This window comes from Diabrotica virgifera, chromosome 7 (genome assembly GCF_917563875.1).
Source record: "Diabrotica virgifera virgifera chromosome 7, PGI_DIABVI_V3a".
Lineage (NCBI taxonomy): Eukaryota > Metazoa > Arthropoda > Insecta > Coleoptera > Chrysomelidae > Diabrotica > Diabrotica virgifera.
In genome coordinates, this window is record NC_065449.1 from 108,984,591 (window position 1) to 108,998,143 (window position 13,553).

General features: G+C 32.1%; 2 protein-coding genes across 2 annotated transcripts in view; both read left to right on the forward strand.

The window, feature by feature from the left end:
• LOC126888576 (uncharacterized) overlaps positions 1-3,487 on the forward strand; it is a 97,765-nt gene extending 94,278 nt beyond the window's left edge. The window contains exon 2 of the mRNA XM_050656925.1: positions 3,228-3,487. Within this exon, the coding sequence (XP_050512882.1) occupies positions 3,228-3,487 (260 nt within the window). The remainder of the gene's footprint in view (positions 1-3,227) is intronic.
• A 3,694-nt stretch (positions 3,488-7,181) lies between these two features.
• On the forward strand, positions 7,182-8,266 carry LOC126887632 (facilitated trehalose transporter Tret1-like). The gene has a single exon (XM_050655238.1). It carries the CDS (start codon positions 7,422-7,424, stop codon positions 7,974-7,976), a length of 555 nt encoding a protein of 184 aa, XP_050511195.1. The 5' UTR covers positions 7,182-7,421; the 3' UTR covers positions 7,977-8,266.
• Positions 8,267-13,553: the final 5,287 nt, after the last annotated feature.

The following is a 13,553-nucleotide window of genomic DNA, read 5'->3' on the forward strand; positions in this document are numbered from 1 at the left end:
TATAATAAATATAAGACATTAGTATATATTGTTATTTGTATTATGTAAAATTGTTATTGTTAAGTTGTAAAGCCCTAGGCCTCCAAGGTCTGTAGAGCATGTTAAATAATAAAGATATTTTAAACTCGTCCGATCAACTTCGTAACCTAATTAGTTTCTTGAAAGACATTCAATTATTTAACACAATATGATCTTTTGTCTTTATAATCTCTACCTGTTATTCAAAATTCAGTAATTAATAATTAATCATTATAATTAATAATTAATAGTTGTTGTAATAATTAGTTGTACTATATCCCATTATTGTATATCCAATTTTTTTTTCATACTTTTTACCTAATGTTATTTAAGATTAAGAAATTAACTGTTATAATAATTAGTTTTAAGTCCTTATTGTAATTAATTATTTTATAACCAATATTGTTTGTGTCAATGGCCATTGCAGCCGAGACACATAAATTTTAATAAAAAAAAATAAACATTTTACATAAAATTTAGTTTAGAATTATTTAGATTTAGTATTATTTCATGTGATTATAATACAGAATAGTTTGTCAGTTGTACTCTGCAGTTAAAAAATCTAGTGTTGCATTCAACTAATATAAAAAAATTATATCTGTTAAGTACTCAGTACTATATTAAATTACGGTTTCACATTACTGCAGAAACATAATCTTGTGGTTTTAAAGTTTTTATTTTTATTTAGTTAAATAAAAATGGATTAAAAAAATATCTGGGGCACAAATCGAAAAAGAAAAGCCGAAAAAGCAGAAATGACAAAAAAAATCATAGTTCTCTTAGTCAATTTTTTAAAAAGTTTAAGTGAAGTTTTTTTGTCAAATGATGGGTCCAATAAAACTGTAACCGAACTTTATTTACAGGGGACATTTGCGGATAGCGGGACACTGACTTAAGTCAGTGCCTTGCTGCCCTGAACACACATTTTTAGGACACAAGTCCAAAATCAAGATATTAATAGGGAGAAAAGCTCTTGTAGCTACCACTTAAATCAGGTGGTTTACTTACATGAAGTAATACAGAGGATGTTCTATTACCCAGGGCATCCAAGGTAACGTTCAGTACAAAGCCTCCTTATTTGTTATGTACTGCGATGGGAAGGGTGGTGGTATAGCTTGGTGGGTAGATAGATACCAAACCAAGTTATGGGCGATCAGATAGGTACTAGGTTACGCTAAGTGACCAGTTTGATCTTCGGACATGTGGTTTCACTGTTCCATGATCAATTCTAACACACATAATGCCCCCGAGGCTGAGGTTGTACGAGTATCTGTGTGTGTGTGTGGAGGGGTGGAGCGCCTGTGCTAATTTTGCAGGCAGACACCTTATAACCGAGCACCGGCACTGTGTATATTATATGATATACGTATGAAAATTTGTAATATTGTAATTTAACTTGTGAAATTGCGTTAAGAGGAAACAGTAGCGATCAACAAGTAGCGAAAACGCGTTCCAAGATTGCGGCTGTAATTTTGAATACTTTTTCGAGATATATGGCACACGTATACTTAATATAATAAAGAATGGCGGTACAGAACTCAATTTGAAAAATATATTAATATGTGGAAATTACTCTGTAATTAAATATTAAAAAAGCGAGCCTGTAACGCCATTAAGAAGAACCAAAAAATACACTTTCTTCAAATAAACTTTGTTATCTGATGCCTAGATTTTGTGTCATTTTGGAACTACTAATGAAATAAAAAATTTTATTAGTTCCAAAATGACAAAAAATCTAGGCATCGGATAAAAAAGTTTATTTGAAGAAAGTTGTTTATTTTTTTGTTCTTCTTAATGGCGGTACAGGCTCGTTTTTTAATATTGTATTTAATTACAGAGTAATTTCCACATTATATTTTTCAAATTGGGCTCTGTACTGCCATTCTTCATTATATTACTAATACGTGTGTTAAATATCTCGAAAAAATATTCAAAATTACAGCCGCAATCTTGGAACGCGTTTTTGCTACCTGTTGATCGCTACTGTTTCCTCTTAATACCAAACTAGACTGGCTAATTGGCCAAGGCCATAAAGAAAGGAAAAAACAAAAAAAATAATTAATGAGGAACCAGATGCTGTGTTGGCATCTTTAAGGAGGGTATAATATCTAATATATATATTCGTTTATACCTAGCTTCCCTTTAATGTAGTGAACTATTTGTATAGGCGTGCATACTGGGGTTAAATTGCTAATAACAACAAAGTGACATTTATCTTCTGAAATATTTTACTTTTCTTCTGGACTGGTTTCGAAATGCTGGGGTCTTCAGTTTGGGTACTTGAAGTGTCATACACTATATTTTTCTTTGATTTTACCTCTTTTTTCCTTAGTCTAGCAGGTAGTTTGATGGAAAGATTACTCATTTGATTAGATATTCCACTGATGTTTGCATAGAGCTTTTGTAATCCCAACTTTATCTAGGATGAATTTTAGTCTCGAACTTGAACGTTTATAGTCTCATCTGAATAGCCGAAAAAAACTGACAATATATTGACGATATTATTATCTCATTCCATCTGCCTTATAGATTTTAAAAGATGTTCAGAATTCAGCAGGCTATTTAATTTATGGACCTCGTCAATTTTTTTTGTAAGATTAACCAATTTTCCCTCATTTTCTGGTAATAAATTGTATGTCTCAATGAAAACAGTACATAAAGCAATTTAGTTGTGTTGTTTAATTTTCTCTTTTAGCATATTATTGTTTTATTTAGCATAATAATAGATTTTTTGGCTTTCTTTTGTTTATCAGCTTTTTCCTAATCGAATTTTACATCATTGAAAAACATAGTTATCGATAATAAAATTGGTCAAACCAGTTTACTTACGACATCTAAAAACTAAAGCTATTTTGTGGTACCTAAATTAGCTTAAATTTTCTAAAAACCGATAGATAGGATTTAATTACAGATACATTAGGTGATTTGCTTTATTTCACCGTTGGATGTTTCCACAAATGGTCATCTTCAGGACTACCCCAGCTCATGTCACCAGATACTACGATGAATCCATTATCTGCTCCAATTACAGCCTGGGGTATATTTCCAAATCGAATTGTATATCAACAGAAAAGATAATTGTTCATAGCGAAACTGGTCAAACTAATTTACTTACAAAATGCAAAAGGCTAAAGCTATTTGATAGTATCTAAATTATAGTTTTTTGCTAAAAAGTAATAGATAATTTTTAACTTACGGTACATTTTTAGGTGATTTGCTTTATCTAACCATTGGATGTTTCCACATATGGTCATCTTCAGGACTACCTCAGCTAATGTCACCGGATACCACGATCAATCCATTACCTGCTCCAATTACAACACTTCAAGTCTCTGTCATTACGTCATTAAGCCATTTGATTATGCCGATAGGTATAATAGCTATGACAGGATTAGCCGATATAATAGGAAGAAAGAAGTCTATGTTATTGGTAGCGAGTATATATATAACAAGAATAAAAAACCGCTAAACGCCGTAAAAATGAGTGGCGCATAAAATATTCCAGCTACAAAAGATCTGATATAAATATTACGTGGCGCGAAAATGGATTTTCATTTGATGCAAAACAAAATTCTAGTTTTATTTTAAAATATTTTTCCATAATATTTGCTAAATTTGAAGTAAACGCGCCACAAAAGAGTAACTTTGATACAGTTTGAATTTTGAAACTCTTTTGTGGCGCGTTTACTTCAAATTTAGCAAATATTATGGAAAAATCTTTTAAAATAAAACTAGAATTTTGTTTTGCATCAAATGAAAATCCATTTTCGCGCCACGTAATATTTATATCAGATCTTTTGTAGCTGGAATATTTTATGCGCCACTCATTTTTACGGCGTTTAGCGGTTTTTTTATTCTTGTATCAGGAGTTTTTCAAAGTTATTTATAAATTAAATGTATGAAGTTGAATACAATGTTCCTCTATTACACGTCAAGCTTTATAAATGGTCACCTTTGTTGCATTATCTCCCAAATGATCTAGTGTCCATCGAATGTACACTAGATTTTTTTTTTATTCGAAATAGATTGAAAAAAAATATTGAGATGGCCGGTAAATGAAGTCGGATTGCCCGTTGCCAGATCAAATTTAGCGTCGTAACCACTACAACTACATAAACCATTTCGGGAATAATCGTTAATAACTTCTAAACGGCTTAACCGATTTTGATTAGTAAACATGTGTTTGAAACGTATTGACCAGTAGTATCTGATGGATCTAAGGTCAAGTATGATAACTGAAGCTATTACAGGAATTATTGAGCTTGAGAAACCGTTTTTCCCACAGGAAATAGATTTTATCATACTTATGAAGCCTATAACCTAAAAAATTCAAATTTTCCGGGATATGAGGTATACACCGTTAAATTCGTCTTGAGTCCTTTTTCAAACGCTAAGTTATTGGCGCAATTCGTAGGTTGAAATGTTGAGTAATTGTCGAAAAACCAAAATTTTCAAAGTTTAGTTTTTCAGTTTTTCGGCTATACTGAGCCGTGTATATGTCTGATCCTGACGGCTTAAACACCATTTGAAAACTTAAGTCAACACTATTAATTTGATGTATTTGCGGTTCTCCTGGCTCTTCTTGATCCGAATATATATACCCCCAAAACATATGCCGTTTTGTACCTACCAAGTCCTATAGCTGGCTTATGGGTGGTCAAAAGTCACAAACTACACCGGTTCTAAATCGGCCCTGACCCTCTCTTCAAACACAGAGGAAAAATATCAAATCGGTTTAACTTTCAAACACACATACATATATATCCACAAACATTTTCCCTTTTTTAAATAAAAATTAAGTCACATTTCTAAGCTCTACAACTTTTGAATGGTATAACCGATTTTCAAAATTAGACATGCGTTGGAAAGGTAATGATCAGTTTTATTAGAAGCCGTAAAAGTTGAACTTAAATTTTTAAAGTTTTTGGGAGTTGTGGGGACGAGAACGAAAAACAGACCCTAAATAGGAAGGGCCGTAAAATCTACACTCTTGGACCAAAATCGATGGTTGACATATAAATGGGTGACTTTTTTTTCTGAACTTTAAGATGGGAGTTGGCCCAATTTTCAATTCAGTCAGATTTAGAAAATCGAAAATTTCGTGTATATATATTGTTACGTGTAGGGGGGTGTGGGTGTGCGCTACTGGCGAGAACTGCCGTTCTCTGGTAATATTCAAAATTAAACATGCGTTGGAAAGGCAATGATCAGTACTGTTAGAAGCCGCAAAGGTCGGACTTAAATTTTCGAAGTTTTTGGGAGTTTTGGGGACCAGAACGAAAAACAGACCCTAAATAGGAAGGGCCGTAAAATCGACACCCTTGGACCAAAATGGATGGTTGACATATGAATGGGTGAGTATTTTTCTGAACTTGAAGATGGGAGTTGGCACAATTTTCAATTCAGTCAGATTTAGAAAATTGAAAATTTCGTGTATATAATAGTGTCGCGTGTAGGGGGGTGTATTTCTGCGCCACTGGCGAGAACTGCCGTTCTCTGGTAATTTTTTCGATATAAAACTAACAGCTTCGATAACCAATAAATCGAAAACTATTAATTTTATCAAAAAAATGTATAATGAACATTTTTTGCTTATAATTAATATTTTTACCAGCATTTGCGGTCAAAATATAATAAAAAATTTCCACCCTCGAGATGAGGTGGCAACCACCCCATGGTAAAAGCGTCTTTCGGCATCATATAGATTTTGATCCTTGGACTATCCCCTACTTGTTGTCAAATTTTCAAGCAAATCTATCCATTCTGTAAAAATTGCGAAGTGAAAAATTTCAGTTCCTGGACTAATTATACTTTTGGAGCTCTATAACTTCTGAACGGTTTACCTGATGTTGATCACTAAACATGAATTTGAAACGTATTGACAAGTAGTATCTGACGCATCCAAGATCGAGTATGATAACTAAACGTATTACAAGAATTATTGAGCTTGAAAAACCGTTTTTCCCATAAGAAATAGATTTGATTATACTTATGAAGCCTATAACTTAAAAATTAGAATTTTCCGAGATATGAGATATACATCGTTAGACGCGTCCTGAATCCTTCTACAAACGCTCAGTTATTGGCGCAATTCGTAGGTTGAAATTTTGAGTAATTGTCGAAAAGCCAAAATTTTCAAAGTTTAATTTTTCAGTTTTTTGGCTCTGGTGAGCAGTGTGTATGTCTCAGCTTGATCACTTAGGAGCCGTTTGAAAGATTAACTCAACCCTATTGATTTGGTGTATTTGCGGTTTTCCTGTCTTTCCTTGAACCTAAGATATATACGCCCAAAAATTATGCTATTTTGTATCTACCTAGTCCTCTAGCTGGCTTACGGGTAATCAGAAGTCAAAAATTAGACCGGTTCTGAATCGGCCCTCACACCTTCTTGAAACATAGAAAAAAAAAATTCAGATCGGTGTAACTTTTCCACACACATACATACATACATACATACATACATATCCACAAACATTTTCCATTTTTTAAATAAATATTGAGTCATATTTCTGAGCTCGATAACTTTTGAATGGTATAACCGATTTTCAAAATTAAACATGCGTTGGAAAGGTAATGATCTGTGCTATCAGAAGCCGCAAAGGTCGGGCTTAAATTTTTGAAATTTATGGGAGTTTTGGGGACGAGAACGAAAAACAGGCTTTAAATGGGAAGGGCCGTAAAATCCACACCCTTGGACCAAAATGGAGAGGTAACATATGGATGGACGAGTCTTTTCCTAAACTTTAAGATGGGATTTGGCCCAATTTTCAATTCAGTCAGGTTTAGAAAATCGAAAATTTCGTGTATATATAGTGTCGCTTGTAGGGGTGTTGTGCGCCACTGGTGAGAACTGTCGTTCTCTGTGGATAAGTTTAATAGCAACTGCTTTTGCAAACCCTATTACGATTTATTATATTTGTCTATCCATCTGTGGTATTTGCGAAGGAGCATCATTGTGCATTGTGCCTATTTATAACAGCGAAATATCCGAAAATCACAATAGAGGGCGAATTGGTTGTATAATGGGGTTTAATGTGCCAACAGGAATATTTTTAGCATACTTTTTTGGTTATTTCTTTAAACTAAGAACGTATTTTTTATTATGTGCTGCGCCATGCATCTTGCATGTATGCTTACAAATATTTATTCAGGATTCTCCGGTATCATTAACCATTCAAGAGAAGAAACTAAAAGCACTAAATGTTTTAGAAAAACTCAGACCAGCAAAGAATACTACAGAACTAGAAATTGAATATACAATTATTGAGACTGCAATATAAAAGCATAATACAAAAAGTTTAAAAGATATTTTTCTGTCAACGGCACCGCGAAGAGGATTTTTTATTGCCCTGGTTGTCTGCACTACACAGCAATGTTCAGGAATTTTCGTAATATTGTATTTTATGGCTAGTATATTCAATCAAACGGGTTCAAGTTTATCGGGAAATACTGTCGGAGCAATAGTGGGTGTTTTCCAAATGGCAACGTATTGTGTTGCTGCTTATCTTATAGAAAAGTGCGGTAGAAGAATCCTTATCTTAACGTCTTCATTTACTTGTGTATTTCCTATGTTCTTCTTGGGTTTATATTTTTACCTAAAACGTATAGGTGCAAGTATAATCACTAATATTGGATGGTTTCCCGTTGTTTGTGTAATAGTTTTTATAATCTGTTACGGAATTGGACTTGGTGCTATACCTGTGGCTATCGTAGGCGAACTTTTTTCCAGTGATTTGCGAGCTAAAGGTGTGGGAATGACTTTAGTTCTGGACTCCTTAGCAGTTTCTTTTGTAGTATTTTGCTACCCGTTGGTGACAAAAACATTTGGAATTCACATTTGCATGTGGATGTTTTGTTTTTTGTGTCTTTTGGGATGTATAACTTTGTACTTTATACTACCAGAAACAAAGGGCAAAAGTTTTTGTGAAATACAACATCTGTTATCCGAGGTCCATTAGCTTAGGATATGACACTTAACATGATTTTTTAATATAATACCTTTAAATTTTTTTTATACAGGGTGTTTTATAGGAGAACGGAAATACTTGAATGGTGAATAGAAGTCACTGATGCAGTTCTGGATATACTACATTTATTGTCTCACCAATATAACCGAGTTGCAGGGTTTTTTAATGATTTTGCCCATTTCTTTATGGACCCATACTTTTAGAACCACCTTGTATTTTTTTTATATTTGGTACGGAAACATCCAGGTCCGGACTAAAAAATAAATATGACCTTGAAACTACACCTTGTATAATGAAATTTTCAAAATTCGTCAGCATATTGAAAACGGGCACAAAAATTAAGCTTATTGGTTCGCTTAAATTCTTTGGCCAGACAATTTCATGATTTTAATTTTGAAATTATATTAAAATTTTTGAGAACTCTGAAAATAAAAAGGAGGTTTTATTAACTTTTAATAATAAATTATTAAAGTTAATGAAGAAATACTGATTTTAACAATAATCAATACCTATTTGCTACATTGGAAAAACCCATTTTGTATTCACAGGAAAAATCCAAGTCCGGAATATACCCTGTACATTAAAATTTTCATAATTTTTTTTTCAAAATTTTCATGTTTGTGAAAAGAGCACAAAAATCTGAGTTTATAGTGGAGTCACTGAAGGTGGATATGAGCTCTTACCTCCGATTTCTTTGAACCTCCATCGATTTGCATGAAAATTGGTGAGTGGTTAGAGGATATCTCAAGGAACAAAGGTAACATGGTGCCAACTTGCGCTTTAGCCCTGGGGGTGGATGCCACCCCTTCTCGGGGGTGAAAGTTATTTTATTAAACATAACCCCATAATTCGAAAGAGGGACAAATTCCAAGCAAAATTTGTTATATAAAGTTATTAAAATAAATAAAAACTTTTTGAGTTATTACCGATCCAAAATTTTAATTTTTCTTGAGAAAAATGCATGTTTTTAACCAGTTTTTCATCAATAACTCAAAAGGGGAAGTTTTTACAAAAAAGCTATTATCATCAAAATTGAAGCTAATAAAAAATGAAATAAGCCCCTTACTACAAAAACCTTTTAATGTTTACTAAAAGTGAGTTATAGGTAATTGAATGTATATTTTTTTTGGCGAGTAAAAAACTCTAAGTATTCAAGTTGAAATAACGGGAAATTGATGCATTTTATAACATAAACTTATTAAACATTTGTCAATGTACTTAAAAATATCTATTAAATGAGCCCTCTAACATGTTGATAGCGTTAAAATTTATCTTCCAAAATTTTTTAAAATTTATCTTTTAAAAATTTTTCCAAAAAATGTTGATGGTTTTTTTTTAATAACTCCGTTCATGTTTACTATATCAGGTTCATCTAAAAACTGTTTGAAAGATAATTTTAAGTGCTATTTAAGCGAGTTAAACCTAATCTTTTGAAAACCTTACTTTTTTAAAAATAAAAGGTTAAATGACCCTGGTCGCATGGTTCCCACAGCAAAATTTAAAATTTAAACGTTTCTATCTCGGTTATTTTTTACCCTATAGAAATAGTAAAACAAGTAAAATATTTGGAGCAGAAAAAACTAAAATTTGGTTATATATGTAATTTTTTACGTCTATTGAGTATTTTTGAAGTCAAAAGAATATGAGAATTTCAATAATTTTAAAAAATATGATATTTTTAAATTATATCTTTTTATGCATTTTAAGCATATATCTTTCAAAAATATGCATTCTAAGCCGGTCAAAATTAAAGAAAACATTACTTATGCTAATATAAAGAAGTTCTTGTAAGGATTACTATATATTTTAATTTTTGTGGAAATGGCGTATGTTTAATTTTTCACTTTTTCCTAAAAAATTCGAAACGGTACTTTTATTTTCATTATAACTTGCTTAATTTTGGCTCTATTACCTTGTTCTTAAGCTCATTTGATAGGAATTCCGAAGTTCTTTGGCAAATGTTTAGCAGGAATATATTATACATTGCATCGTTTTTCCGTTATTTAAGCATGAATACTTAGATTTGAGTGCTCGTCGAAAAAATACACATTCAGTTGCCAATAACTCACTTTGAACTAACATTACTTTAGTTCTTTATATGAGGAATGTATTCAATTTCTTATTATCTTCAATTTCGGTAATAATAACTTTTTTGTAAAAGCTTATAGTTTTTGATTTATACGTGAAAACCCGATTTAAAACATGCATTTTTTTACGAAAAAATAAAACCTTTTGTCTTTAGTAACTCAAAAAGTGTTGATTTATTTTAATAACTTTATATAAGAAATTTTACTTATAATTTGTCCCTCTATCGACTTATGGTATTATTTCTAATAAAATAATTTTCACCCCCGAGAAGGGCTGGTATCCACCCCCAGGGTAAAAGCGTAAATTCACCTGTAAATTCATCATGTCACCTCTGTTCCTTGAGGTATCCTCTAATTACTCATTAATTTTCATGAAAATCGATGGAGGTTCAACGAAATCGGAGGTGAAAACCTTCAGTGACTGCATTGTTACAGGTTCGCTTTAATTTTTTGAGCAGAAAATTTAATAACTTTAATTTTGAAATTAAATATATTGCGATTTTCAAGAATACTGTGATTAAAAAGCAGGTTTTTAAAGCACTTTTAATAATAAATTATTTAAGTTAATGAATGAATACTCATTTTAAAAATAATCATTATTTATTTACTACATTGGAACCACTCACTTACTAATCACAAGGAAAATCTAGGTCCGGATTAACAAAAATTATAAAGTAGTTGTGACCTTGAAACAACACCCTCTATATTAAAATTTTCAAAATACGTTTAGACATGTGAAGAGAGCACAAAACACTAAGTTTAATGGTACTCATCAATTTTTTGCGCAGACAATTTAATGACATTACATCGAAATTTTTATTAAGAGTTCTCAGAGTCCTTAAAAATTCCGACAATGTCAAAACTAAAGTAATTAAATTGTCTGACCAAAAACCTGAATCAAACCATTAGACTTAATCTTTTGTGCTATTTTCAAGTGCAAACGAATTTTGAAAATTTCAATATACCGGGTGTGGTTATAAGATCACAATTACTTTATATTGTTTTGTTAATCCGGAACTATATTTTTGTTGTGATTCGTAAGTGGGTCCTTAGAATGTCTTAAATAAGTATTGAATATTTTTAAAATGAATATTTATTTCATAACTTTAATAATTTATTAATAAAAGTACTTTAAAAACCTGCCTTTTAATTTCAAAGTTCTTCAATATTTCAATATATTAAATAATAACAGTATCCCGTTTTATACGGCTAACACGGTTTTGGGATTATAGCAGGGTAGTCTGCTATATCTAGGGCCTACGGTATACAAGGAAGGTCACAGGCCAGTGCTAAGCTTCAACCTTTATTAGTACCCCAATTCAATATATTTAATTTTAAAATTAAAAGCTATTAAATTTTCTGAGACAAAAATTAAAGCGAACGTGTAAACTCAGACTTTTGTGATCTTTTCAAATGTGAAACCAAATTTGGAAAATTTTAATATACAGGGTGTTGTTTCAAGGTTAACTTTAGGTTTTTTTGTTAATCCTTACCTGGATTTTTCTTGTGATTACTAAATGGTTCGTTCCAATGTAGTAAATTAGTATTGATTATTTTTTAAAATGAGTATTATTTTGTCCATTAACTTTTAACATTTATTATTAAGAGTTAATAATACATGAGGCCCCTAGAGGACAAGGGATCTAAGTAGCAAAATCAAAATTTTGAGAAAACTCAAGTCAAAGTTGGAAAATTATTGTAAGAGGGAAAATTAAAATTGAATCATTTTGACTGTGTAAGAAAAATAATCAGGTATTTTTATTTTTATTGCCAATAGCAGAAAGTATTACAACATTCGGTTATTGTTTTATGTATAAAAAAAATTATGGTGCGCACATAGATCCCTTTACCTCTCATTAATTTTGTACGAATGAAAATGCTCAATGTGCACAAAATTACATAAGTGGTTTTATTTTTATTTTTGTAAGTTATTTTTATAAACAGAAAATATTATAATATGTTGGCAGTCTAAAACTATTTAATTGCTGTCATCTGTGTCATAAACGTTGTTACCAAAGTGATTATCATCATTTTCATTGCCTACAACAGTACCTGTAGCTAAAGGTTTTCCAGTCTTTGCTTCTGAGATAGGCTTAGGTAAAACTCATGGTTTATCGGTGGGACGAATTGCAAGAGTTCCATCACATCTTTATACTTTTTGTATTTAAGCTTGGACTTTTCAATTACCGGATGAAACATGGGAAACTGATTAGGAATTGTACCTGCTCGTTGTTTCTTCATTGGTAATTTTTGTAAGGCATAATACCCTCAGCTGATGTTGTCTTATAAAACTTAGAGTCTGGGTTTGCCTCTTCATAATGCAATATCTCCATTCCTCGTATTCCTTCGTAGTAACTGAAGATCAATAATGTCTTCATCCATTAACTTAGTCACAATAAATTTTCTACTTGCTGAGACTGCCAAATTTATCCAGTCTTCTGGTACATAGATGTCACGTTGGTTCTTCTTCTTTTTAAGTTCTATGATTCCAAAATCTTGATCACATTCATTGTAAGAATGTCCAGCGACTAGAAAGTGGTGATCAACATTTTCAGTTTGGGTATTCTTAACAATATAAAGCCAAATTTTGACAATTAGGTGACTTTTGTTTTGCTCTCCACAGTTGTCACTGAACGCAGAGATCTGTTTCACAGTCGGAGGAAGACTCTGAACAAATTTTAACAAACAAGAAGCTATCTCCTGACAGCCCCCACCTGCCTGTCCTTCACTTGTTAGGTTGTAAATATTCAAATTTTATGTTCAGAGTTGGCGCAAATAATGGGCTTTTGAATTTGTCACATAAGGTGTCGGCATCATCTTTTGCAAGTCAAAGCATATCGAAACTTGACTGTCACTCTTTAATAATTTGCACTTTCTTTTAGCTTCTTTAGCTGCCCCTGTCTTTCTTAAATGAAGTTCTTCTTCAACTTCAGCTGCTTGCTTCTCATCAGGCTTGCCGTGGCTAATTTTCATTTGTAACTTGTCACATTTTTTTGTGTGGAAAGATATATGGCAGAAGAAGCATCGGAAGAAGACGAAGATAGATAGCGGAAGAAGCATCGGAAGAAGACGAATTTCATGACTGAAGAACCTGAGAGAATGGTTTGGATGCAGCTCAAAACAACTATTTAGAGCTACTGCCTCAAAAATTAAAATAGCTATGATGATTGCCAACCTCCTTAGCGGAGATGGCACCTGAAGAAGAAGAAGAACTTGTCACGAGTGACACAGGTGTCGGTGTGAGGTCTGTGGAAGCTTAGATTGAATTTTGTTTTGAATATAAATCTGTAGAAGCTTTCTTTTTCAGGTTCCACATTTTTTTCTTCTCTAAAAAATTTGTTATACTATTATAGCCATTTACAAAGAAAATTTAATCAAAATCGTTCTTAATAACACCTATGTGAACTACAACTAAACTATGATGATTCGTGGTATAGGGATCTAAGTGCCTTTGGACCCCTAGCGCTCCAACTTTAAACTT